Below are 26,460 nucleotides of genomic sequence, written 5' to 3' on the forward strand. Positions count from 1 at the left end.
CAATCTTATCATACACACAAACGTACCACGCCACCTCTTTTATTGATCATTAATTAGTTTTAGTTTTTTTTAATTATCACTTATGCCACCAGATACAGTGACTTGTCTGGCAATCTATTAGTGGAACCTTTTCACTACGGATAACGCAGAGGTGGATGCTCCTCATGAGCAGGATCCCACCGCGTCGGCGACTTCCACCCCCCACCTGGAATCCCCACAAGTCATAGCTTTGACCCCGGCCGACCTCTCAGGGCCAGCCTAATTATTAAAATTTTGGGGGCGCCAGGGAGCCCATCTCGGTTGGGGTATGGCATGATATTGGTTGTTGGAGGCCTCAGGTGCCTGCAGCAACACAGTGGGTTGGCTGATGTAGCGAAGTTGAACAGGAGTCAGGTTTTTGTTAATATTTCCGAATGTAGCACTTCACAATTAATTACAAACCTTTGGGGGATTTAAATTTAAAATCCGCTCCTGCTCACCATCACAACACTGGATGCCATTAACATACTGGCATCCCTGCACCCAGCGTTGTCACGGTGATAATGACTGGAAATGCTCATATGACATTATCCCATCATTAGCACCCACTTTGAATATGCCTGCCATGTTTGGGTGGGCGTATTCAACGGTTGGCGTTACCTCTGGTGGCGACCGATCGGGAGCTGGCGGAATGCTCTCTGGCACATTTTCCAACCCCGCCCACCCCCAGATCTACCTGACAACAGGTGGATTTGAGCAGATGATTGGCTCTCAGCGATCTAATTACAATATTCATAGGGCATGTCATCTTCCTGCATCGTCCTGTATGTTAAAATTTCAAATTATTGTATTCATGGTGTCATATAAAGTTCTCAAGATGTTACTGCCTTGTAGTGCTCTCCTGGCTTAGTGTTGTTCTCTATGCTCAGGTAAACTATCAATTATAATACTGGGTTTTATAATGATACATTTAACAATTTATATATTGTTTCATTTGCAGGAATTTTTTGACCTGTGGCCTGAACAGATGGGTGAAGTCCCTCCTTACCAAGGTCCCAGAACACCTGATGGCAGGGTATGTTTCATCTAATTCAATGTAAATTTGAGAACGTTTGAGGATTCTGATACAGAAAGACTTGCATTTATATAGCGCCTTTCACAATCTCAGGACGTCCCAAAGCACTTCACGGCCAACGAAGTACTTTTGAAGTATAATTAGTCACTGTTGTAATGTAGGAAACGCGGCAGCCAATTTACACACAGCAAGGTCCCACAAACAGCAATGTGATAATGACCAGATAATCTGTTTTAGTGATGTTGGTTGAGGAATAAATATTGGCCAGGTCACCAAGAGAACTCCCCTGCTCTTCTTCAGAATAGTGCCATGGGATCTTTTACATCCACCTGAGAGGGCAAATGGGGCCTCAGTTTAACTTCTCATCTGAAGACAGCGCCTTCAACAGTGCAACACTGCCTCAGTACTGCACTGGAGTGTGAACCTAAATTTTGTGCTTAAGTCTTTAGAGTGGGACTTGAACCCTCAACCTTCTAAGTCAGAGGCGAGAGTGCTACCAACTGAGCCACACCTAACACCAGCTGATAGAGGTTATAAGAAATTTGTGATTCCCATCCGTGTCATTGGCCCAGAAATTGCTCTGAGCGGCGAACCATCAGTGCTCGTCGCTCCACAGATTTATACTAACACACTAACTTATGTTTTTTGATTAGCTGCGAACAGTTTCTGCAAGCTAGAATGTAAAGTTCAGGAAGTGAAAGGTACAACATTAAAATCATTTGTAAAATCAATTATAGACAGCGAGAAAAGAGAGGGTAAGAAATAATCGAATTAAATAAAAGACAGAAGGAAAAAGTAAAAAAAATTTTTAAATGTTTTAATATAACTTTTTTTTATGACCAAAAACTATTAAAATAAGGAGTAATGAGATTCCACAATTTTTAAAAGTTAATTTTTAATTGTTTGGCAGTCATTAAGACTGTTAAAACTTAGTTTAGACCAGGTATTTTTAAGCGTACCTGTTTTGTGGCGATATTAGTTACTTTGCAGCTGGGCAGAAGAGCAAGTTGGGGCTGGTCCGTTGATTCAGTTGATTGCTGCCGGCGATATCCCTTTAATGCGAAGCTGTCATATCGCCGGCGAACCAGGAGGAGCAAGTTCCAGATTTCCACGTTTCACTGTGCATGTGCGAACGCCGGAACTTGCTCCTCGATTTCGCCGTTAAGCTTGCCGTTCTTTTTTAAGCAATTTCTGGGCCAATATTGTTAAATGTTCCATCTACTGTCTGTTTATTGTATATGTTATTATTTTATAGGAAATAAATTTTTACAAAATCATTGACTACATTCTACATGGGAAGGAGGAGATTAAAGTCATTCCGTAAGTTTTAAACATGTCTCAATTGACAATTATTTCTCCAGTGGTAAAAATAATACAGCTGCACAACTTATGCTTTTCACTGTCTTTTCTTCAGGACTCCCCCTGCTGACCACTGGGCCTTGGTCAGTGGACTACCAAGCTTCGTTTCAGAAACTGGCTTAGTAAGTTGTGTTTTCAGAGCTGTTAAAACATTTTTATGAAGTGACGTAATTTGCCTTGGAAAATGTCAAGAGGAGAGCTACGAGAATGATTCTTAGCTTAAAGAACCTTAGCTACGTAGAGATGGGACTAAATTAATAACAAAGAACTCTGTAATCCAAATCTCCGCTTAGTCGGCCTTGGTGCCACGTGGCTGGTGGAGCAGAGAGCCGATGGTAATCAGAGTCAGGCACGTACTGGATGGTAGCGCAATGGGCTGGATGTTGAGGTGCTGGCAGCTTAGATGTCCTGGCGTTACAGCCATCCAGGCGTTGAAAGTCTTGGCCCTGAGTGTATTGAGGAGGCTCAAGCGTGTGGAGCAATCTTAACCTCATTCGGGCAGAATTTCTCATCGGCGCGAGGCCCTGAATCCTCCTACGTGAACCTCCGCCACACAACTTAACCGTCTCTCAGAAACACCCTCCATGCCATTCCACGAAGGGATTTCCTGTACACGCAGATCCTGCACACTATCCATTTCCTAACCCTTGTCTTCCATTTGGACACGCCCTGGCGTTCCATTTTGCCGCCTAGCAGTGGCCGGGGGGGGGGCCCAATGGAAGGCTGTCTATGCAGGAGTCCTTCCCTGCACCAGGGGATCTGGAGTGGAGGGTGTTGCACGGAGCAGCCGCGTGTAATAAATCGTTAAGCACTTTTACGGATTTCCGGGCCATTTGTGATTTTTGCGGCCTGGATGAATCCGTGTTTCACGTGTACATAGAATGTGAGAGGTTGCAGCCACTGTATAGCTATCTGAAGGGGCTGCTCCTCAACTTTGGGTGGCACTTCAGCCCTAGGCTCCTGATTTTTGGCCACCCAGGGCAGAGGGGGGTGGTAAGGCAGAGGATGTTCTTGTGGATCTGCTCTTGAACCTGGCCAAGGCAGCAATTTACAGGTCCCGGATGGGCATGGCCGGTAGGGGTGGTTGCCCTGGCTGCCCTGGGTATTCTCTGTGCCCAGGTGGCCTTGGAGAGGGAACATGTGGGGCTCAATTTACAATGGTGGTGTTTGCGCAAGTGCACTTAAAGAACGTCGGCAGCATGTAAAGTAGGGAGACTATGTGGTAGATCAGTGTGCAACGCTGATTTAAAGGGACAGATGCGATTTTGGAACTCCAGCCTCCAGCCAATGCACTGTCTTAACTTCGCACTGATGAACAGGTCTTAAACGGCATGGATAGTCCCCCCACCAGCGCTATTTAAAGGGATCATGCAAGAGTTACAGGTTCGTTGCTAGATTGTTGCTTCTGGCTGCTGTTTTTGGAGGTCTCCTATACTTGAATACTAGGAGCAGGGGACATAGCCTAAAAATTAGAGCCAGGACTTTCAGGAGTGAAATTAGAAAACGCTTCTACGTGCAAAGGCTGGTAGAAGTTTGGAACTCTCTTCCACATACAGCAGTTGATTCTAGCTCAATTGTTAATTTTAAATCTGAGATTGATAGATTTTTGTTAACCAAAGATATTAAGGGATATGGGGCTAAGGCGGGTATATGGAGTTAGGTCACAGATCAGCCATGATCTTATTGAATGGTGGAACAAGCTCGAGGGGCTAAATGGCCTACTCCTGTTCCTATGTTCCTATATTAAATTTTCAATTCTCTACAGGGAGTGGGCTGACAAGCTGACAGGCAATAGCAATGGCACTGGCGGCGTGGCAGGGGTGGGACAGGAATGCTGTCATCCTGAGAGAGGACAGCAGGTTCATGTTCCATGGAGCTACTGCCACTTGCTGCCTCCTGTTATGCGCCACCTTCTCCTGCAAGAAAGTGTGTGTCGGTGAGTGTCCTGCAAGATGTTTGGGTGATGTGGCTGTCATGGTTGAATAGCTGCAAGTGTGTGTGACCTGTGACTTGCAGCTATTCAACCATGCAGTTTTCAGCGGTGATAATGTGTGATGGTGAGATGAAGCATCTGATTGAAAGAGTTGAGTACTGATTGAAAGAGTTTGTTGGTAGGTAGGTGACGGTGGGATGTAGTGTGTGGAGCAGTGGATGCGTCTAGTGGTGCAGTTGGTAGGAGACGCCACTTGACAGTTGACCTCACTCACCTTGACCACTCGTGTCAAATCATTGCACTTCTTCCTGCACTGCATCCATGTTCGTGGTGCTATACTTCCGGCATTGACCTCATTCCCTTGGGAGCATATGTCTGGAGGGCATCTTGTCCAACTGTGGATATAGGATGCCTCTCCTTCTGTCCACCTCTTGCACCAAGGCCTCTAGTGCATCATCAGAGAACCTTGGTGCATGCCCTCTCACAGGCCCGGTATAAACTCAGATTGGCAGATTGGCGGGGTCTAGCATGCAGGTTGGAGGATGTGGGATGTAGTTGTGAGCAACCTTTATTCAAAGTTTTGAAAGAACTCAACAGTTTGGAATCATAAGGACGGGTCCTGCATCTGTGATTTACGTGTGCGATTTCTGATCTCTATTCAGACCCGTATCTTATATTTTGAAAATATAAGAGTCCCACAAACTTTGAACAGCCAAGTTGTTGCTCATTAAAAAAATCCAGAGTTCCCATCATCACTATATTGCAGCACAGATTCACTTCACCATTGACTGCCACCACTTCCTGTAGCCACAGTGCACCTCCCCTTTAAGAGGTGCAGGCTGCCTTTAAGTGGTGCTAGCCACTCGCGCTATCTGGGCCCCCTGCTGGTGAGTAGCAACTCAACAGCGCAGGTAGTGCTGGCTGCACGCAGCAATCATGGAAAACAGCAGGCAGCACGAATGTTATGTGCTGCCTGCATCTCAACGACCGGGCACGGGTTAATCGCGCACCACAATCCCAGTGCCCGTTTTCGGGGGTTAACCTCTAGAGTGTGGGAAATGATTGCATGGGAGTGGGGAATGTGTTCTTCCAAGGTATCGTGTGCTGATACACCATTACAGTGGTGTATCCCTGCCACTCAATCTCTTCTGATTGTAAAAGATGTCACTGAATGATTTTCCTCAGTAATGTGGTTTGCATTGATTATCTTCACAGATCTGCAATATCATGAATGCAGCAGCAGATGAAACATTTAACTTTCAGGTAAAGCACCCAATTATTAGAAAAATAAACCCTGCAATATTGGAATGTCATAATCCAGGAACCAGAAATGGCAAAGCTGTGATTGGGCTATTCTGTTCAGAATTCCATCAAATCTCAACGGATAGAAAACAAGCATCAAGAGCAGCACTAATAATTTTACTGTATTTCAAATTTACAAAACCTGAACAAACTAGTTTAAAAAGAATGAAGTAAAACTTCAAATATTGAAAAACCCTTCAACAACCTGAAAAGGACATGGATGGAGGCCATTATCAATTGTTTGAAAACAACTTTGAGAGCAGACTGGAGTGGGGGCGGAGCAGACTGGAGTGGGGGCGGAGCAGACTGGAGTGGGGGCGGAGCGAAGCAGACTGGAGCGGGGCCGGAGTGGACTGGAGTGTGGGCGGAGCAGACTGGAGTGGGGGCGGAGCGAAGCAGACTGGAGCGGGGCCGGAGTGGACTGGAGTGGGGGAGGAGCGGACTGGAGTGTGGGCAGGGCCGGAGAGGACTTGAGCGGGGGCGGAGCGGACTGGAGCGTGGAGGAGAGTACTGGAGTGGGGGCGGAGCGGGCTGGAGCGGGGGAGGAGCGGACTGGAGTGGGGGAGGAGCGGCGGAGGACCGTACTGGAGTGGGGGCGCAGTGGGCTGGAGCGGGGGAGGAGCGGACTGGAAAGGGGACTGAGCGGAGTGGAGCGGACTGGAGTGGGGGCGGAGCGGGCTGGAGCGGGGGAGGAGCGGACTGGAGCGGGGGAGGAGCGGACTGGAGTGGGGGGGCGGAGCGGGCTGGAGTGGGGGAGGAGTGGACTGGAGTGGAGCAGAATGGGATAGGATGGAAGGGCTTGGGTGAGTTGAAGCAGAGGGCAGTGGGATGTGTTGAGGTGGAGTGGGGCAATAGAATGGGGGGGGAGCTGGGGTGGCGCAGAGTGTGATGGAGTAGGATGAGGTAAGTCGGAGTGGAGTGGAGAAGAGTAAGCACAGTGGAATGGGACAGAGTGGAGTGAGGCATGGTGGAATGAACCGGAGGAGAGTGGAATGGGGCAGGGTTTAATGGAATAAAGACATGCACATTACTGGTGGAATAATTTGTAATTAACCTCATGTTCTTACATTTCAAAATATAGGCCTTAAAATTACTCCATAAGGGCATGTTAGCCTGGTGGTTGAGGTACTGGTTAAGCAATCCAGAGGTTGTGAGTTCAAATCCCACCATAGCTTTATGTATTTATCTAAAACACCTCACTCCACTATTTTAGTGGAAGTGTCAATCTCTTTAGATGGGTTAATAATGCCTTCACTGAACTAGCGGAAAAAGGAACTTGAGGCAAAATCGTTAAGAGTTTGTGTGCTTGTGTCCCATTGTTGGTAAAGTTATTAATTATAAATTTTCTCTATCAATTTATTTTATATTACAGCAATAAATGTAGCTTTTTGAAAGCTCTCCATAGAATCATAGAATTGTAGAAAGTTACGGCTCAGAAGGAGGCCATTCGGCCCACCGTGGCCATGCTCTCCATGTGTGGCAACTGAAGGTTATCTTCTCCCTCAGCAGCCCACTAAAACTGTTGATCGTTGATAGAAATGAGAGCACCATGTTCACATCACTCTTTCTTCCTAATCCTTCCTATAATATGTTCAGGTTGTACAGTGGGTCCAACATGATACTCTACATTTGCTTTAAAAGAAGAAATTGCTTACTTTGGAAGGATTTATTAAAATTAGGGTACTAAAGCTGAACTAATTTAATTGGGACAGAGGCAACATATCTGGAACAGTCCTGGTCAAAAAACAGTAACAAACTATATTACCAGTCTTTAGAATCCAAGCCACAGCATTCTGGCACAGAATATCTATCGGGGTCAGAAAGACGGTAATGTGAGGCTGCTCAGTGTGAATAGTCATCATTCAGTTAAGCGTGATGCTGCTCATTGTTTACTGAATTCAATTGGTTCTTGCCTGTATATGAATATATATCAATCTGCAAGTCAGCAGCTCCTTTGAACACTGTACAATGGCTCATTAGTATATTGACAAGCTACTTTATGCCTCTGTGCTTAACTAATGTTGTGAGAGGTGACAGGCGACAAGGGAATGTGTGGTGTGCACTGTCTTTCACTCTGGGACGTGAACTTTGGGACCAGTCTGATGAGATGAAAGTCTCCTCCCTGTCTGTACGCTGGCCATAAGAGTCCTGAGTGAAATGCGTTTGGGGACTCTCGAGTTAGATCCGAGTGCATATGAGCACACAATACAACACTGTACAGTTTGACACTAGTTTGCACTAAATGGACAATCTCGCTGAGAAAGGCCATAGGATAGATGGTATGGGAAGTGGACAGATATCATATTGGTGCAGTAAAGGGTGCTCTGCTAAGCTTGGGGTTAAGGTACAGTGTTGCGGTAGAGTAAAGGGAGCTTTAGTCTACATGTGACCTGACTTGGGAGAGCTATCACTTCAGTGTGGAGTTTTTAAGCTGTCTCATTGGAACAGCCAAGAATAGCCTCTTCTAAAATCCCTGCGGCCACATCATCATGTCACTGTTTCAGTATTTTCATCTTAGTTATCATTTTATCGTAATATCAACAACTTGTATTTATATAGCGCCTTTAACGTAGTAAAAACGTCCCAAGGTGCTTCACAGGAGCGTTATCAAACAAAATTTGACACCGAGCCACATAAAGAGATAATAGGACAGGTGAGCAAAAACTTGGTCAAAGAGGTAGGTATTAAGAAATGTCTTAAAAGAGGAGAGGTTGAGAGGTGGAGAGATTTGGAGAGGGAATTCCAGAGCTTAAAGCCTAGACAGCTGAAGGCACGGCCACCAATGGTGGGTAAATTTTGACCATCAGCAGCTGACCAGTGCCGACCGGCAAGCCCGGTCCATTTAAAGGGCCGGGCCTTATTAGCGTACCCCCTGTGGGTGTAAAACAGATGCCCTGGGGCAGCCTGCCTGCTCTGAGCCAGTGCAATATTGAGCAGCCCAGAGACTGGCCCTGCTCAGAAAAGGTAGGTCCAGGGTGGGAAGGGCAGGGGGGCGGGGTTGGAGGTGGGATCCATTTGGGGAGTGGGGGTACCTAATGCAACATCGGCCCAGGTAATTTTTGTACAGCCTGGAGAGGCATTCCTGCAACTCGTGGCCCCATAAAACTAAATAAATAAAAACTTACCTCTCGGGCTCCTCTTTGGCTGGACCACCAGCTAAAACTGGGTGGTGTGTGTACGGCGCACGCTTCGCCCAGTTCTGTCCTAAATGGTAATCGGGGTCCCATGTACATCATAGGACCCCGATTTGCATAACAAAAGGGCCTACTGCCTGAATCAGGCAAGCCCTCTGTCCCGCCTTTCCAGTATTGAGTCAGCCACACCTTCAGCAGTAACGGGTGGTTAGTCATTCCCTACTATCTTTGGGGCGTTACCGACCCATTTCCGCCCTGCGGGCGACCTCAAACTCTCCGCCTAGGTATCTTTTTATTACACCAATGTTTCCCACTAAATGGTTAACATGGCCAGATCAAGGTGGCACAGAGGGAATCACAAAAAGTAACCTATACTGCACCTTTAGGAAGTAAGAAGGGAAGAGAAGAACATTTTTATTACAAATGGTAATAGAATCATGGAATAAGTTGCCATTGAAACAGACATTATAAATGGCTCACCTTTTAACTAGATGGATTTTTTGGAAAGAAGATTGTTTGAGAGGCATGGGGAGAAGGCGGACAGGTGAGCCTGATCAGTGAAACAGAAATGGGCTTGTTGGATTGAAAGACCTTTTTCTGTTACTTCTACTTATTGTCTCCGATATTTCTCTCCCTTATGCACCAGAGCACTGGTCAGTCATAGTGCACTTGAAGTGTGCTGCACCTGACCTGAACTCGCTTATATTTGCGGGTACAGATCATTAGCCTTTGGTGCAGAATTGGGAGTGGAACGGCGGATGTTGAGCGGTCCCCGGGCGCATCGGAGAGGAAGGTGTGGCCGTTACGTTTTTATGTGCTGCGTGAATTACGTATTTCAAACAGATTCTGACGCTCTTAAAAATTCAATTTTTCCTGCATTCAGACTGAACCCTTGGATAGTTTTGGATGGACTATCAAAAATGTCCTTTCAATGCCAATAGTAAACAAGAAGGAAGAGATTGTTGGAATTGCTACATTTTACAACAGGAAAGATGGAAAACCTTTTGATGAAATGGACGAAGTTCTTATGGAAGTAAGACTTGCACTCCATGACTTTTCATCGTATTCAGCCAAATTAATTTGAACATTATCCACTCAGAGCTCACAGGCCAGCGTTTCATTGTCTTTTCCCTCTTTTTTTTTCCCCAGTCCTTGACCCAGTTCCTAGGCTGGTCTGTTCTCAATACGGACACATACGATAAAATGAACAAGCTCGAACACCGGAAAGACATTGCACAGGGAATGGTGCTGTATCACGTAAAATGCAGCAACAATGAAATTCAGGATATACTGGTATGCCTTTGCTTTGGAAGGGGAACCATTTTTATGAAAAAAAGTACAAAGCATTTTTTTTGGGTATGGGTGGCAGGGTGGAGGAGTCAGAAGAACGTCACATCCATGGCATCACATCGTTGCCATGGAGTGATCTAATTCAATATGGTGTCCTTGCACAAAAATGAAAAAGGTTTGTCAAATGCTTTTTTAGGAAGATGATGTTAGTATTCACTACATGTAGAGGCAAAGCAGTGAATGAATGATTTAGCTCTTTAGACAATCAACAGCATGTGTAACAACAACCAAGAACAGTAACAGAATACAACCATTGTACCAGCCATTTACAGCTAAAGGGCAAATTATTCCTGTTGAACGATATATATATCTAGCTGCACCTTGCTTAATAGGAGGAATAAGAAGGTCACATTCCTTGGAAGGTAAGAAACTAAATGGGGTAGAGGAGCAAAGAGATTTCGGAATACAGATACATAAATCACTAAAATTAGCAATGAAGGTTGATAAGGCCATAAGGAGTGGAAACAAAGTAATCAGGTTCATTTCTAGATGAATAGAATACAAAAGCAGGAAGGTAATGTTAAATTTATATAGAACCTTGCTTAGATCACACTTGAAGTGCTGTTTGCAGCCTCTGGTATCCATACTACAAAAAGAATATTGAAGCACTTGAGAAGGTGCAGAAAAGATTTACAAGGGTGTTACCAGCATTGAAAGGATGCAACCATCAGAAAAGATTGAGCAGGCTGGGGCTTTTTTCTCTGGAACAAAGACTAAGAGGAGAACTAATAGAGGTCTTTAAAATTATTAAGAGGTTTGATAGAGTGGATATGGAGAAACTGTTTCCACTTGTGGTTGAGTCCAGAACAAGGGGGCACAAATATAAAATAGCCACTAACAGATCAAGTAAAAAATTTAGGAGGAATTTCTTTACACAGAGAATGGTGAGAATGTGGAACTCGCTGCCACATGGAGTGTTTGACGCAGATTAGCATTGATGCATTTAAGGGGAGGCTTGATGCATACATGAGGCAGAAGGGAATAGAGGGATATGAGGGCATACAAACTGACATTGCCTCATGATCTTACTTTCTTTCTTGCATTTACACAGATTTAGAGTTGGCTTATTCACTGTAGTAGGATCTTAGTGAAACCAATATAGAACTGCCACCAAACATATTGGTAAATAAGGTTCCTTAAATTTAATTTGCATCATATAATTGGGTTGCACTAAAGAAACAGAGACTTTTACAATAGTTTCCGATTCAAACAATGACCAATCTCTTAGTTTAAACAAATTCAAGCATTTTCGGGGTAGTATTATATTGCACAAGAGAAGGCAAAAAAGATAATTGGGATAATAGAAAGTTCGAGTTAAATGTTTTTTCAGGGTTTATCAGAGTTTTCTTACTTGAGTAATTAGTAAATCCCTTTCTTTGCAACCAGCCAACAAGGGAACATTTTGGAAAAGAACCCAAGGATTGCGAAGAGCAAGAATTACAAGAACTATTGGTAAGACATACCAGATTACTTCTACTCACTGCATTCCAAAATTGGACTGACATGACAAAAAGACATTTAAAAAACAAATAAGCATTAAACAAACCATTTATCAGCACTGAAAACCCCGATTTGATGAACACAGTACACACACACACACGCACACACACGAGCAAGCCCGCCGTCAGACCTTCAGCAATGGTTTCTGAACCAGTTGGTAGGTTTGCAAGAGTGGCTCAGAGACACCTCATCCTCTGATTTTTTCTCCCTCTTTATAATTAAACACCTACCCTCCACTTAGCAGCTCTCCACAGTGTTGAGGCTGAGATCAGTGTCATGGAGGACAAAACAGGATGTGTTCTTCTCTACTCTACTCTCTGTGGTGTTCCACCAATAAATTATTTGTTAATAATGAAAGATTCATCAGCATTGCGATAACTAATGATATGGAGCTTTCTTTAAGAACAAATTTGATATTTAGTGATGATGCAGATTGCTTGATGAATTAATTAGATTCAGTGACAGAGGAGATTTAATTATTATATAGATCTCTCAACTAATATCTTCGCTATTCAATGATAGTGCAAAAAGTGGAATTGATATTGAATGACTATGCAGATCTTTTCATGAATGATTTACGTACTAGTGAGTTTATAGATTTCTCCACTAATGACTATCATGCAGTGAGAATTATGCTGCTTAAAGCATACAATTAGAAACAACACTGCAAACTTCCTTTGCAAATCCACTTTTCTTTTATAAGAATGTGAGTGAGCACAGTGGTACAGACACATTTTCCTTTTACATAAACACTAATTATGTAGCAACTTAACAATTCAACATCATCTTATTTTCCAGGACCAGCAACTCCCGGATCCTAATGACTTTGACATTTATAAATTCAGCTTTAGTGATTTAGAATGCACTGAGATGGAACTTGTGAAATGTGGCATTCAGATGTATTATGAGATAAAAGTTGTGAACAAATTCCATATTCCACGTGAGGTAAGTAACTCTACGATGTGAGAAGCCTTAACAGGAAATGTCAAGAAAAAAGTTGGATTAAAAATTCCAGGAGGCCAAAGGGTTCTCCAGAGTTACCAGAATCCAGATATAAATTTCAGTGAGATTATTGAATAAACTGAACCAATCCCAACACCTTCCTCCTCACCCTCATCCCATAAAAGAAAATATCTCAGAAGCTAAAACTGCTCTTTAAGTGGCACTTATTGGGTAATTTCTGATGTGAATTTTATATATCTTTAAAACATTTTAAGTATGGCTCAGGTAGTTAAGTTTGCGACTAGTTTAGCAATACAGACCAGGAAGGTCCAAGTTTCATTGCTGTTATGTGCTGAGTTAGATGATTTCTACCAAAGCAGCAGTTGAGAGGCCTCCAGGTTAGGGAGGGAAAAATAGCCAAGGTTCTGACTCCTGATTACTTATCTACTGAACTTGCTAGCTCAAGGTTTGAGACCATAGGGGGGAAGCAGGATTCGTAAAGCCATTGGTATATGAACAGAAACTTGCTGATTTATTCAATTCTGGGCACCACACATTAGGAAGGATGTCAAGGCCTTGAAAAGGGTGCAAAGGAGATTTACTAGAATGGTACCAGGGATGAGGGATGTTAGTTATCTGGAGAGACTAGAGAAGCTGGGATTGTTCTCCTTAGAGCAGAGATAGTTAAGGGGAGATTTAATAGAGGTGTTCAAAATTACTAGGGGTTTTGATAGAGTAAATAGGGAGAAACTGTTTCCAGTGGCAGGAGGATCGGTAACCAGAGGACACAGATTTAAGGTAATTGGCAAAAGAACCAGAGGGGAGATGAGAAGAATTTTATTTACGCAGAGTTGCTATGATCTGAAATGCACTGCCTGAAAGGATGGTGGAAGCAGATTCAATAGTAACTTTCAAAAGGGAATTGGATAAATACTTGAAGGGGAAAAAATTGCAAGGCTATGGGAAAAGGGCAGGGATGTGGGACTAATTGGATAGATCTTTCAAAGAGCCGTCACAGGCACGATGGGCCAAATGACAACCTCTTGTGCTGTATGATTCTATGATTCAGAGGTGACCAAAAATGACATTTCGTTCAAATGTTCCTCCCTGGCTGTTGAGAAGTGCCTGGTCTCTGGTTGCCACATCATTATGGGGGGGGGGGGGGGAATTTCAGGCATGAGCTCCATTGTACCATGTTACCTTCTGACCTTATTTTCCTTTAACTGTCAAAGATGTGCATTTTACTGACTGCCAGAGAAAAGCCTCCCTCATTCTCCTACAATAACAAAATGTCCTGTGGGTATTTCGTAGGTGCTAGTCCGATTTATATACTCTTTAAGTAAAGGATACCGAAGAATAACCTACCACAACTGGCGCCATGGATTCAATGTTGGACAGACCATGTTCTGTCTTCTGATGGTAAGATTATTCTCTCAAAGGTTTTGAGTTTCTAAATTGCATTAATGTTACAGACCCTCTTCCCCCTTGCCTTTTAAGGGATTACATTGACATCTATAAATAAAGTGAATAGAGGTCTCCATATGGAATTCCATCTTGCAATTCCATTCAATTTTTGAAAGCTTTCTCTCCTTTCTTCCAGTTCCCCTCATTCTTTTGTTTTAATATAATTTACTATAAAAAGACAATTTCTGAGCCACTCTGAGTGTAAAAATATCCACAGTAAATGAATACAGATGTTCTAAAGTGACTAGAGGAAAAGAAGTAAACCATTGCATTATTAGCGAAATGGTTGGGTTTTTACAATAACCCATCCTGCCATTCGTAATGGTGATGGAAAATGATCACAGTTTTGCAGGCCCATAATTTCTGAATATTTAAAAATATCTGATGATCAATAAATTGTACTGCTATACGATAAATTAACACAGCCTGTCACTTGTGATGTGCTGATTAATTGCACTAGATCTCACAGCTTGCTTTGCATTTGCAGACTGGTAAATTGAAACGCTATTACACAGAACTGGAAGCACTGGCCATGTTAACTGCAGGGTTTTGTCATGATATCGATCACAGAGGGACCAACAACTTGTATCAGTTGAAGTAAGTTATTAATAAATTGAATCCATCCTCCCTTAAGTCAACTACCATTGGTAAATAAGGAAACACATCACCAATACTCCTTCACCAAAAGAAGAATTTGATATTAGAATATCTAAGATATCAGCATTTTTGTTTAAAACCAAAACATATACTTTATTTTCCGTTCATTGCCGCCTTGTTCAATCTACTTAGCTATGGCTCAGTTCTTTAGCTTATTTTATCATCTGTTATCAGTGTTTATAAGAAGTATAAATCAGTTAAAGAATGGGGTAAGAAAGTTATAAGTCCAGAACTAAACAGGATTAAACAAGTGTACAATAGGAGAGCATACACTACTAAGCAGAATATACACTTCATCCCCATTAGAGATGGGAATCTAACAGGTAATGTAGGCACCTGCTCACCTTTCTGTATAACATATATTTTAGTTTAAAAATATCAGTAGAAATATATTTTTCCACCGGTGATTGTGATTGCAAATGTTACACCAACATTCTAGGATAACTCCTGGTATAATGCCAAATCTATAGATTATCCAAGTGTTTTCCAATGATTTGACCTGGTATAAAAGATGTTAATAGTAAGTGCACAAAGACTAAGATGGTGTGAAGTGAATTAAAGAGCTGGAATGGATCTGTATCAATAGATCAGTAAGCTGATTGGGCCCAATACCCTTATTTCTTTAAATTTCTTTTAATACCGTTTTAATTTGCAAACATCTAAATGTTAAACACAGAAGAAAAATTACAGTGTGTTTATCAAGTCAGATTATGCATCTATATAAATGTAGAGCTATTAACACAGATATTCATATATACAACAGGATATGTAATAATGTTAAGAGGGGAGCACAATTACAATGGGCCATGTTTATTCAATGCACTGCTATCCTCTGAAGTTCTGGGCCATTTTTTCCTCTGCAAAACTAAAGATGGAATGTCCATTTATATTTGTGATTTAAGACCCACCAACCAGATCATGTGAGTCCACGAAATGTTCATTCCACCTAAAGTGTGCCATAGCATCTAACTGAAAGGTACAGCAAGTGCATGGAATTGGCATGTCACTATTATCTTAATGCAAAGGGTTGCTTTGAAGTGAGTGTCTCTGGGGCTGATGCTTGCCCAGGTAAGATGCCATGATGGAGTTGGTGATGAAGTGGCAGGAATTATAGATCTGGAAGTGGCAGCAGCTGTGTCTCCAGAAATGCTCAGGTTGTCATTGGAGTGGCCGACCTCTTTTCCCAAGGCCCATCCATGATGTGAAACACAGAAGAGCTTGTTTAGCTGTGCACACACTTACATTGACCTTCAAGAAATAGCGTCTGAATGTAAGGACATTGTAAAACGTTGAGAAAGCACGAGGAAGCTGCCATTACTTATGATGGAGCCTTGCCGTGCCATTACCAACCTTCTGCTGCCACCTCATCTTCAACCTCACCATCTCTCACAGCCTATCCTGCCTGTCTGTCTAATATTTGCTGAGCTTTCTGTTTGTGTGGACTCAGGATTTTCAGTATTGGGATTCCGCTCCAGTTGCAGTTCTTTGTTGGTGGCTGTGTGCCACCTTTTCCTTTATGGGGAGAGAAGACCATGTTAAAGGAATGTGAGTGGCCTGGTGACTTGCCTTTCCCCAGTATGATTTCATGCATCACATAATGATGAGAGGAGCAGGTGGATTGTCCCTTTAAATGAAGACTAGTAGAAGCCCCTGTGACAGGCCACGTGAATGAACAGCGTGGTTGTGAGTTCAGATGGTGCTTGAGTGTTTGCAGAGGTTGTCCTTTACACAAGTTAATTTCCCTGCCACCAAGATGATGGCAGAGAAAGAGTATGAGAGGTAAGGAGGTGAGTGAAGTATCTCTCAGTGGTACAGTATGTGAATTGGGAACAATTCCTTCACTTATTGAACCTCTTCTTGTACTGTGTAGCAGTGCTTGAGGTGGTGGAAGTCCAGTGACCGCTTCAGCTATCTCCCTCCATACAGCTTGAGCCAATCTCTTATGGGGCTTCCTGCCCTCAGTAGCCAAGAGTCGATCCCTTTTCTTCCTGAGAATCTGGGAGTCCTTCCTGTTGCTGACCACTCTCAAGGCTGCAGCTGCTTCATATATTCTTGTAACTGTGCTTCCTGCAGCTCAAAAAGTTATGCCCCCCACCCCAATTTAATTAGCTTCAGCCTTTTAAAGGCTACAACAGTAATCAATCTCCTCCCTCCTAGCAGCGGTCACCCAATGATCTAACCCGTCCTGCATGGTTAATGAGGGCCCTGGGAGGAAACCAAGGGTGAAGTCACATGGACGGGCAGATGTCCCACCCTTCTGCTGAGCTGCCAACAGGCAGAGAATCCATTCCCAAAACCCTTCTGTACTATTCGCTTCGGTCACTGTCGTGGTGTTGCTTTTCAAACTTTTCCATTCAGTGAGTTGACTAAGTCCAGATCTGACCTGGAGTAGAAGGTTGACTTTTTAATTTGATTGTGTAGTTGTGGAATACTGCATGAGTTCATCAATAACAACCTTAGCAAGACCTTAACAAGTAAAAATAAGTATTTTCTTACAGTTATCCATTTTTGGGGGCACAGGAATAATTGGAGCAGAGCTAGACATGGACAAGTAGTCCATTTGTACTTTTTAAAAGACATTACATTCCTTTTTACTTATATCTACATTTGACATAAGAGGATAATATGGCCCCTATTCTCGCATGTTTATTTTGTTCAGATTGCTCTGAAAATTTACTGTTGTCTCAAGCAACCCACTATTTTTAATTGTTAATTTATTTGTTACCAGATCCCAGCACCCACTGGCAAAACTTCATGGCTCTTCTATTATGGAACGTCATCACTTGGAGTTTAGCAAGACTTTACTCGCTGATGAGGTGAGGTTCTAAATTATGTGGTTAGACGGAGCCCTCTTACTAATCTCTATCACTATGATGGATTGATAGACACAATCAAAGACTTGAGCCAGAAGTAAAGCTTCAGGTGAAATAAAACAGAACATAGTTCAGACAGGTTGGGGGTGAAATTCATCGTGGTGGTAGCGCAAAATGGGTGCTAGCGAATTGGCTGCCCGTTTTACAATTCATCTGATCTTCTTTTCCATTGACTTCAAGATGAATTTCACCCCTGATAACTCCAAGAGGGAAAATAAAATATGAAAAACTGAGGGAACTGAAGAAATTATAAAACAGTTAAGAATATATAAAGAGAGATAATAAGAAAAACACAAATGCTGGGAATGTGAAATGCAAACAGATAACGCTTTATGTGCACTACAGATTGGTCAGCTTCTGAACGAAAAAGACAGATTAATGTCTCGGGTGTTACTCTTCTTCAGAACTGTTCTGAGAATGAATTACTGGATGAGATGCAAGATCTGGGCTGTCTGCCTGCTAATGCACACATTCTAGGGCATTTCATGATAATAGTCACAGCCTCACTGGTATCCAGGCAACCAAGGTGAAGTTTCAAGGTTCACTGTGCTGTAAACCACAAGTTTGAAAAGGAGAGGATGAGGCAAATCAGTAAGTTTAATTCGATGATGCTAAACTTAATTTTTAAAAGTGAAATTTACAGGGGGAAGTAAAGACTGAAGGGGCAATTTTAACCCTGCCCGCTTGGCGGAAATCAGGCTGGCAGTTCAAATTGTCCGAGAGACTGACCCACCGAAGTCCTGCTCTCTTCCTGTTGTTTTTAATTTTAACCTGCTCTTATGAGCAGGCGGCACAGACACCCGCCTGAAACCAGCAGGGTCCTTCTTTAAATATGCAGATCGGTGTCCGATGATATCACCAAGAGCTTTTTAGATTGTTAAGCATCATTGAGGGGAAAAGCAGTGATTGGCACAAAAAGAGTCAACAGAACTTCTTGGAGGTCATGGAGTGCTTGTGCATTAAACATAGGATGGATGACTTAACTTTTAATTATTCATGACATAAAACCAAAATAACTAGGCAATGGCTTGGTCTTTCAAAAACTGGGGACAATAAGTGGATTATCTTATTAAATAATATAAATGGCTTATTCTTAAGAAACACGTTACATTTGCTGCTACTGATCAAATTGCAAATCAATAATTTTTGTCCCTCGTGCAGTTTTATGTATTTTGCTTCCCAATTTTTAGATTCTCCACAACACTCACCGTTTTCAAATCTGAGAGAGCGCATGGACAATCTGTCCACAGAGAGTCCACAGTCAGTAAAGCTCTTGAACCACCCGCTAGGAGATGCAGGAGAATGGCATAGGTCAAGTCTCTGTGATTATTCTCCTCTGTCAATTGTGCTAGCTTGGCTCAGTTGAGAACAGTCTTGCCTCTGAGTCAGCAGGTGCTGAGTTGAAGTCACATTACAAGGCTTGAGCACATATTCTGGCCTGAAGCTTCAGTACAGTAGTGAAGGAGTGTTGCATTGTCACAGGTGTTGTTCTTCAGATGAGACATTGGTTGGCTGGTTCTAATGACTATTAAAGATCCCATTACACTAATTGAAGCAGAGCGGGAAGTAGTCTTGGCTAAAATTCCTCCGTCAACTAACACCACCAAAAAATAAAAGGAGATTAATTGGTCATTCATCTTGTTGCGGTTGGTGGGATTTGCTCTGTGCAATCTGGCTGCTGTGGCCACCCACATAACAGCAGTGACTGCACTTTACATTAACTGATGGTATGTGACGGGCTTGGGGATGTCCTGAGAAACACTTCCTCCCTTCCTGTAAAGAAGAGCTTCACTTTGACTGCTGCTTTGTCTCCTCCCATACAACATAACTAAGAGCAGGCACTTCCTGTAGACAGGAGAACCACAGGTGCAGTGCTGTTCTTCAGTATCACTGGACAACCATTTTAAATCTGTCTTGATTGTTCTCTTCCAGGGTTTGAACATTTACCAGAACTTGAACAGGAGGCAGTACGAACATGTCTTTCATCTGATGGATATTGCTATTGTTGCTACAGACTTGGCTCTCTACTTTAAGTAAGGGACAGTAAGTCTCCTTAACTGATGAATAGTTTAGTTATTCTTTGAGTACACACAACATACAGAAAAGGGAGCAAATGAGGCTAGGCAGTGTCTCATCTGAAGCACTGATTTCAGTCACAAAGATCTTTTTGAAGAACTAAGTTCATTTGAGACCTGGAGAAAAATTACTCTTTTGTTACATGGGTTTAAATTCTTCATTTGGACTGCAATAGGTTTGGGTTGACATTACACAATCACCCCTACCCTGGGGCCTTGATGAACAAGTTTAGCTCTTGGAGATCAGTGTTAAAAATAAAGAGGTAATTTTCCAACATAGCGCTCCTCCTAGGAGTACATATCGTAAATACAGGCACATATGTCATATGATGGTCAGAAAACACATTTTTGATATGCGTTTCCAATGGACAGGCTCCTCACTGGGGGTGGGGGGGGGGGTAGGAAGTTGGAAAATTACCCCCTATGGGCACACTCAATGAGCACAAATTCACAAGTATCTTGACAAGTTCAATCAGTGGGAAGAGAAATGGCAGGTGCAATTTAATAAAGAGAAATGTAGGGTTATGAGATTTGGCAGAGGAAAGGTTGATGTGGATTATGTGCTAAACGGGAATGTACTTGAGATAACGGAGCAGGAGGGAGATCTTGGGCTTTTAGTGGACATGTCACTAAAATCATCAGCACAATGTTCCCAGGCTGATAAAAAAGCAAACAGAATGTTGGGATTCATAGCAACGGGCATAACATATAAATCCAGAGAGGTCATTTTAAAACTGTATTTGACCACATCTGGTGTACTGCATACAGTTTTGGTTTCTTTATTTCTAAAAGGATATTCAGTTAGTGTAGGAGACACAGAGAATGATATTCAGTTATTGAAGAATATTCAATTATTGGAGGAGGTACAGAGAAGGGTATTCAGTTATTGGAGGGGACAAAGAGAAGGGTTTTCAGTTATTGGAGGGGACAAAGAGAAGGGTTTTCAGTTATTGGAGGGGACAAAGAGAAGGGTTTTCAGTTATTGGAGGGGACAAAGAGAAGGGTTTTCAGTTATTGGAGGATATTCAGTTATTGGAGGGGGTACAAAGAAGGATATTCAGTTATTGGAGGATATTCAGTTATTGGAGGGGTACAAAGAAGGATATTCAGATATTGGAGGATATTCAGTTATTGGAGGGGACACAGAGAAAGATATTAATTTATTGGAGGGGTCACAGAGAAGGGCCACATGGTTGATCCCAGAACTTAAGGGAATGATGTTTGGGGAAAGATTGACTCCCCTGGTTCATTTCTCTCTTGAAAAGAGAAGATTGAGAGGGGATATGATAGAAGTGTTTAAAATTATGAAAGGTTTCAATAAAATGGATCCAACTAAGCTTTTCTGCCGTGTACAGATTTTAAGGGGAGGGATCATATTTACAAATTAAGGAAAAAATCAAAAAGATAATCAGAAATGCAAGAGAAATTTTTTAACTAAAAGGGTGGTGAGTATGTGGAACAGATTATTGGCATGGGTAGTGGAACAAAAAACCTTAATGGGTTTCAAGAAGGAACGAGACAGGTTCTTGTCAACAAATGGGATTCAGGGTTATTAGAAATAGACCAAGGGAATACTTTGGGTGGGTGAGCTAGATGGACCAAAGGTCTTCTCCTGCCTGCAACTGTGACTATAGAGCTGATTATAACTCCTTGCAGGAAGGCAGAGGGAGCAGATGGCAATCCTGTGTGGGAGTGGGAGGCCCAGCAGATTTTAACTGCTGGTTATAGTTCTTCTCTGGTTCAGAGGGAACCCAGCATATACTGGAGGCCAGTATGCCGAGCGAGATGAGTTGTACCGGCCTCCAGATGGGTGCAAGTGGGTCCCGCTGGGGGTCCCCCAAAGAAGAGGTTGGCGATTTAAATAAAAGTTTGGATTGGCCCCTTATAGAGGAGACTGAGGGGAACAGGTTGAGGTCTCAGATGGGGTCAGTTACCAGACTCTCTGGTCGCATGGGGTTGGCGGGCACTGGAGATGAGCCTGTACGGAAATGAGTGCATGCAAATGAGGTGCCCTCTCAGTGACCTTGCCAACCCTGGCGGGGTCAGCGCTAGAGGGGACCAGCGGGCACAATCCCAGTGCAACCATGGGGGTCGTGACAGCCCCCCCCCCGCCGATTTTCAGGGCCAGTGCTTTTTTTTATTCATTCATGGGTTGTGGGCGTTGCTGGCAAGGCCAGCATTTATTGCCCATCTCTAATTGCCCTTGAGAAGGTGGTGGTGAGCCGCCTTCTTGAACCACTGCAGTCCGTGTGATGAAGGTACACCCACAGTGCTGTTAGGTAGGGAGTTTCAGGATTGTGACCCAGCGCCAATGGAGGATTGGCGATATATTTCCAAGTCAGGATGCTGTGTGACTTGGAGGTGGTGTTGTTCCCATGCGCCTGCTGCCCTTGTCCTTCTAGGTGGTAGAGGTTGCAGGTTTGGGAAGGGCTGTCGAAGAAGCCTTGGTGAGTTGCTGCAGTGCATCTTGTAGATGGTATACATTGCAGCCACGGTGCGCTGGTGGTGAAGGCAGTGAATGTTTAGGGTGGTGGATGGGGTGCCAATCAAGTGGGCTGCTTTGTCCTGGATGGTGTCGAGCTTCTTGAGTGTTGTTGGAGCTGCACTCATCCAGGCAAGTGGAGAGTATTCCATCACACTCCAGACTTGTGCTTTGTAGATGGTGGACAGTGTATCACAGTCTATCATCGGTGTGTGTGGCTGCGTGTGTGTATACGTGAGTGTGTGTGTGTGTGTGTGTGTGTGTGTGTGTGTGCGTATGTGAGTTTATGTATCTGTTTCTGAGTATGTGTGTATGAGTGTGTGAGACTGTGTGTGTGTGAGACTGTGTGTGTGTGTATATATGAGTGTGTGTGTATATGAGTGTGTGTGTATATGAGTGTGTGTGTATATGAGTGTGTGTGTGTATGAGTGTGTGTATATGAGTGTGTGAGACTGTATGTGTGGGTGTGTGTATATGTATATGTGAGTGTCTGAGACTGTATGTGAGTGTGTGTGTGTGTACATGTGAGTGTGTGTGTACATGTGAGTGTGTGTGTGTGCCTGTGTGTATAAAATTTCATCATTTTTGTCTACTGCAACTGCGGTCACACTATTTTGAAAAGAATTATTGGATTATGTCTTTGGCGAATAAAACGTTACTATAATGGATCATCATTATAAAACCCACGACAAGCACAAAAATCCTTTTTCATCCAATTGTCATAACTTTGAACTCAATAAATCATGAAATTCACAATAAATCATGAAGACCCAGTGTTTAATACATACAAAAAAATGAAAATTGCAGAATTGAAACAAGACATTGTGGTATTGTGACAATGAATGTGATCTGACACTTTTTAAAATATTGGTCACATTGTTAAAGATTTATGATGGCCCCAGTCTGGTCATTGCTATAGTTTAAAAACTTATGAGTTACAAGTGTTCTTGCAGTGGCAAAACCTTCACTATTACACACTGGAAACCATACTGCATTATCATTTATCAAAAAATTCTGTTAATAACGGTGCAAATAAAACGCTTCCAGAGCAAAAAGCTTTAAAAGCCCAGAATAGTTCCACTGTGCTGTTATGTTTGGGATTGTTGGGCTCTGGCTATTTAATTTGTGTTTAATGTAGTAAAAGTTGCTTGGTTTGCGGAAGGCAGGAAAGGAGCGCCACCTGATGGCCGAGGATACATTTTTCAGGGCAAAAGTTAGTGTTTATAGTGGAGTTTAGCACACTAGGGACTATTGTGGCACCTGACAAGTAATTTGCTTTAACAGTTCACCTGTGATAATACTTGGGCAGCCCCACACCTTTAGAGTTCATTATTTCTGTTAGCTTAGCATTCTCATTTAATTTTTAATAATGCGTTTGGATTTATTTTCAGTTTTTGTTTGTGGATTACTTGACTTCACAGAAGCAGCTTTGATACAGAACAGTGGAAAGTTCAGAGACTATGTATATGCTGAGGTTTCACAATAGTTCTCAGTCGATCAGAAAATCCCTTTATCCTTATTATCGATGGTGCAATTAAAGGGCACAGTTATCCTGGGAAAGTCCACATGCATTGTTACCAGCTTTGTAAACACAAGTGTGCAGTGACCTCATTGATGTAATACTCATGTCTGCTGCTAAAAACCTTATAAAATGTTGATATTTTCCCCCTGATTTTGTTCCCTACTGTAATTCCATATGTACTTGCAGCCCTACAATACCAACTGTTACAAGAACGACATAGAATTCCATAGAATTGACAGCACAGAAACAGGCCATTCAGCCCAACTGGTCAATGCCGATGTTTATGCTTCACATGAGCCTCCTCCTTCCCTACTTCATCTGACCCTTGCAGAATATCATTCTATTCCTTTCTCCCTCATGTACTTATCTAGCTTCCCCTGAGACTATGTCCAAACTCCCCCAAACCATGGTGATGCTCAGTTAATAGTACAAATATTCCCCAAAAAAAGCAGTAATAATTTTATGAATGAAGAAAAATCAGAACCACAATCTCATTAGGCAGGAATCTCCAATAATGTAATAGAGAGGAGCACGATTTGGCGAGTTTTCTTTGCCAGAGAATGAACCTTATCCTAATGGAGTGTAGGTGATCTTCATTGTAAAGGTACATAATTGGCAGGATGTTTCTTCTTTCCCTTCTTACAGAAAGAGAACAATGTTTCAAAAAATTGTCGACCTGTCCAAAACCTATGAGAATGACACACAATGGGTGGACTACATGTCACTGGAGACTACCAAGAAAGAGATTGTCATGTAAGTATATGATTTTCAAAATCCTGTAAAGGATGTTGTTGATGATTGAGGAAACCCAACTGGATTTCAGTGTTATGATGGTCTTTAACCCTGTGGAAGGCTGATGCTGACTTTAACACTTGTTCTTGTCACATTCAGGGCCATGATGATGACAGCATGTGACTTGTCAGCTATTACTAAACCCTGGGAGGTTCAGAGTAAGGTGAGTTCTCAGATGCAACAGTTTTTCATGCCATCAAGACACACTGATGCCTGTCCAATTAGATTGCCCCTGTAGTTTTTGTTATTCAAACTGATAATGCAACTCTCATGGGCTGTATTAGGTTTTCTTCTGTATTAAGTCTTAACTTCTGTATTAAGTTTTATGTGAACAATGAAGCCATTGTGTAAAGTGCCTATAGGGTCGGTCCGTGTGTCCGAATTTGCATCTGTGACGTCAACCAGTAGTTCTCAACCTTTTAGTCAATGTGTCTCAAAATAGATGTGATAAGTTAATGGTTAATAAGCTTATCCATGGGCAGAGATTGGTGAATGACTAAAGGAAGCTTTAAAGAGGGTCAGAGGAATACTTACGTAACCTGCTTAAACTTTCATCGCTTCATATATTTGATCTTTTTATTTTTTGTGAACGAAAGTGTGTTTTCCACTGTTGTGTTTTGAACGTCTTGCACACACAAGCTAGAAATTACTGTTTGCATTAGCTATTAATTAAAGTGTTCAAATGACATTCCTCTGTCTGCTGTGTTAGCAAAGACATTAATCCATTTGTTTTAAATGGGTTAATGCTTTCATTAGAATAGCAGCAGAAGCAGATCATGCCAAGGGTTCGTCCGTTAATATTGCTAACAGGAATTTTTAGCCTGTGGAAAATTTGCTTCGGATTGATATTTTGAAGCAGATTGATTAAGTGAAAATGAAATTTGATATTCCAATAGTCCATAATGCAGCCACCTAAATACTGTCAGATGCTGCAGTTATATCAAAAACCTGCTCACTGCACTGCTTTGCTTCACACAGATAAAATATATATATTAAATGCTCCTGTGAAACAGTGCCATTTTTAGTGCAGGGAGGGTGACAGATGGCACCAATTCACTTGAAGCAGTGCAACACGATCATTGACTCTTGGGGAAAGCCCGGCCACTGACAGGTGGCAACAGCGTGCTGAAGTGAGAGAACGAATAAAGGGCTTTGAGCTATAACGTTGCGCCAGTGTAGAGGCAAAACGCAAGAGACGGAAGGATCGGCAACGTCAGAGAGATCAACCAGAGAAGTCTCCAGGAACTTGGTTACATCAGGCTCATGGTAGACAACATCTGTCACGCATCGGCTTGCATAGTCATCGACGCACCCATCTACCGTGAACTTGAGCTCCTTTTATTGTTGGCACCATCATCCTAGTGTACAAAGGGCACACGACTACTACACTCACATTTATAGGCTGTCAGCTTCATAAAGTCCCCTTTATCTTGGGGAAATCACTTGCAACCTACTAGGAAGGAGTTACAAGGATGGGGAAAGATTGAACTTGCTCACAAGGAGGAAAGATCGGAAGGTCAATCATTCCAGGCAGCTCGCTTGAATAGTAGTATTGGTAGAGGCCTGAGAGCAGGTTGCCTTGTCTATCATTTACACCAGGGGGTAAGGCAGGCCTGGGGAGAACCAGAAAGGAGAGAAATAGAATATACTAAAAATATGTTGTCCCTGAAGTAGGAAGAGGAAAAAAAATCAGCCAATTGCCCCGCTCCTGATTGTTAACCAGCGACCCCCACTGAAAGAGAGCAGGATTGACATTGATCTTTGTACTGAATCCCCAACCAAATTACCTGCTGTCATTCATTCTGGGCTCACACTGGGGTAGAGACCCGAGTAGAAAATTAAACAAGAAAACGTGGTGATGCGGGGAGGTATGAAAGTAAATCTAGTTATTGAGTGTAATGGATATAGACCTGTACTGATCAACTGCATTGTGTTGTGCTCTAGGTGGCTCTGTTAGTAGCAGCTGAATTCTGGGAACAGGGCGACTTGGAAAGAAACGTATTACAACAGAATCCCATTGT

At 42.7% G+C, this 26,460-nt stretch overlaps 2 protein-coding genes across 2 annotated transcripts in view; both read left to right on the plus strand.

The window, feature by feature from the left end:
* LOC137328868 (myosin light chain 5-like) overlaps window positions 1–26,460 on the plus strand; it is a 283,582-nt gene that overhangs the window by 213,230 nt on the left and 43,892 nt on the right. The gene's annotated exons all lie outside the window — the stretch shown is intronic.
* Window positions 1–26,460, plus strand: part of LOC137304516 (rod cGMP-specific 3',5'-cyclic phosphodiesterase subunit beta-like) — a 47,976-nt gene that overhangs the window by 16,961 nt on the left and 4,555 nt on the right. The window contains exons 5-19 of the mRNA XM_067973189.1: window positions 980–1,054; window positions 2,310–2,374; window positions 2,469–2,535; window positions 5,562–5,609; window positions 9,666–9,815; window positions 9,932–10,075; window positions 11,519–11,584; window positions 12,431–12,577; window positions 13,886–13,993; window positions 14,526–14,635; window positions 17,424–17,511; window positions 19,501–19,601; window positions 24,293–24,400; window positions 24,539–24,602; window positions 26,384–26,458. Of these exons, the coding sequence (XP_067829290.1) occupies window positions 980–1,054; window positions 2,310–2,374; window positions 2,469–2,535; window positions 5,562–5,609; window positions 9,666–9,815; window positions 9,932–10,075; window positions 11,519–11,584; window positions 12,431–12,577; window positions 13,886–13,993; window positions 14,526–14,635; window positions 17,424–17,511; window positions 19,501–19,601; window positions 24,293–24,400; window positions 24,539–24,602; window positions 26,384–26,458 (1,416 nt within the window). The remainder of the gene's footprint in view (window positions 1–979; window positions 1,055–2,309; window positions 2,375–2,468; window positions 2,536–5,561; window positions 5,610–9,665; window positions 9,816–9,931; window positions 10,076–11,518; window positions 11,585–12,430; window positions 12,578–13,885; window positions 13,994–14,525; window positions 14,636–17,423; window positions 17,512–19,500; window positions 19,602–24,292; window positions 24,401–24,538; window positions 24,603–26,383; window positions 26,459–26,460) is intronic.

Source organism: Heptranchias perlo, chromosome 1 (assembly GCF_035084215.1).
Source record: "Heptranchias perlo isolate sHepPer1 chromosome 1, sHepPer1.hap1, whole genome shotgun sequence".
Lineage (NCBI taxonomy): Eukaryota > Metazoa > Chordata > Chondrichthyes > Hexanchiformes > Hexanchidae > Heptranchias > Heptranchias perlo.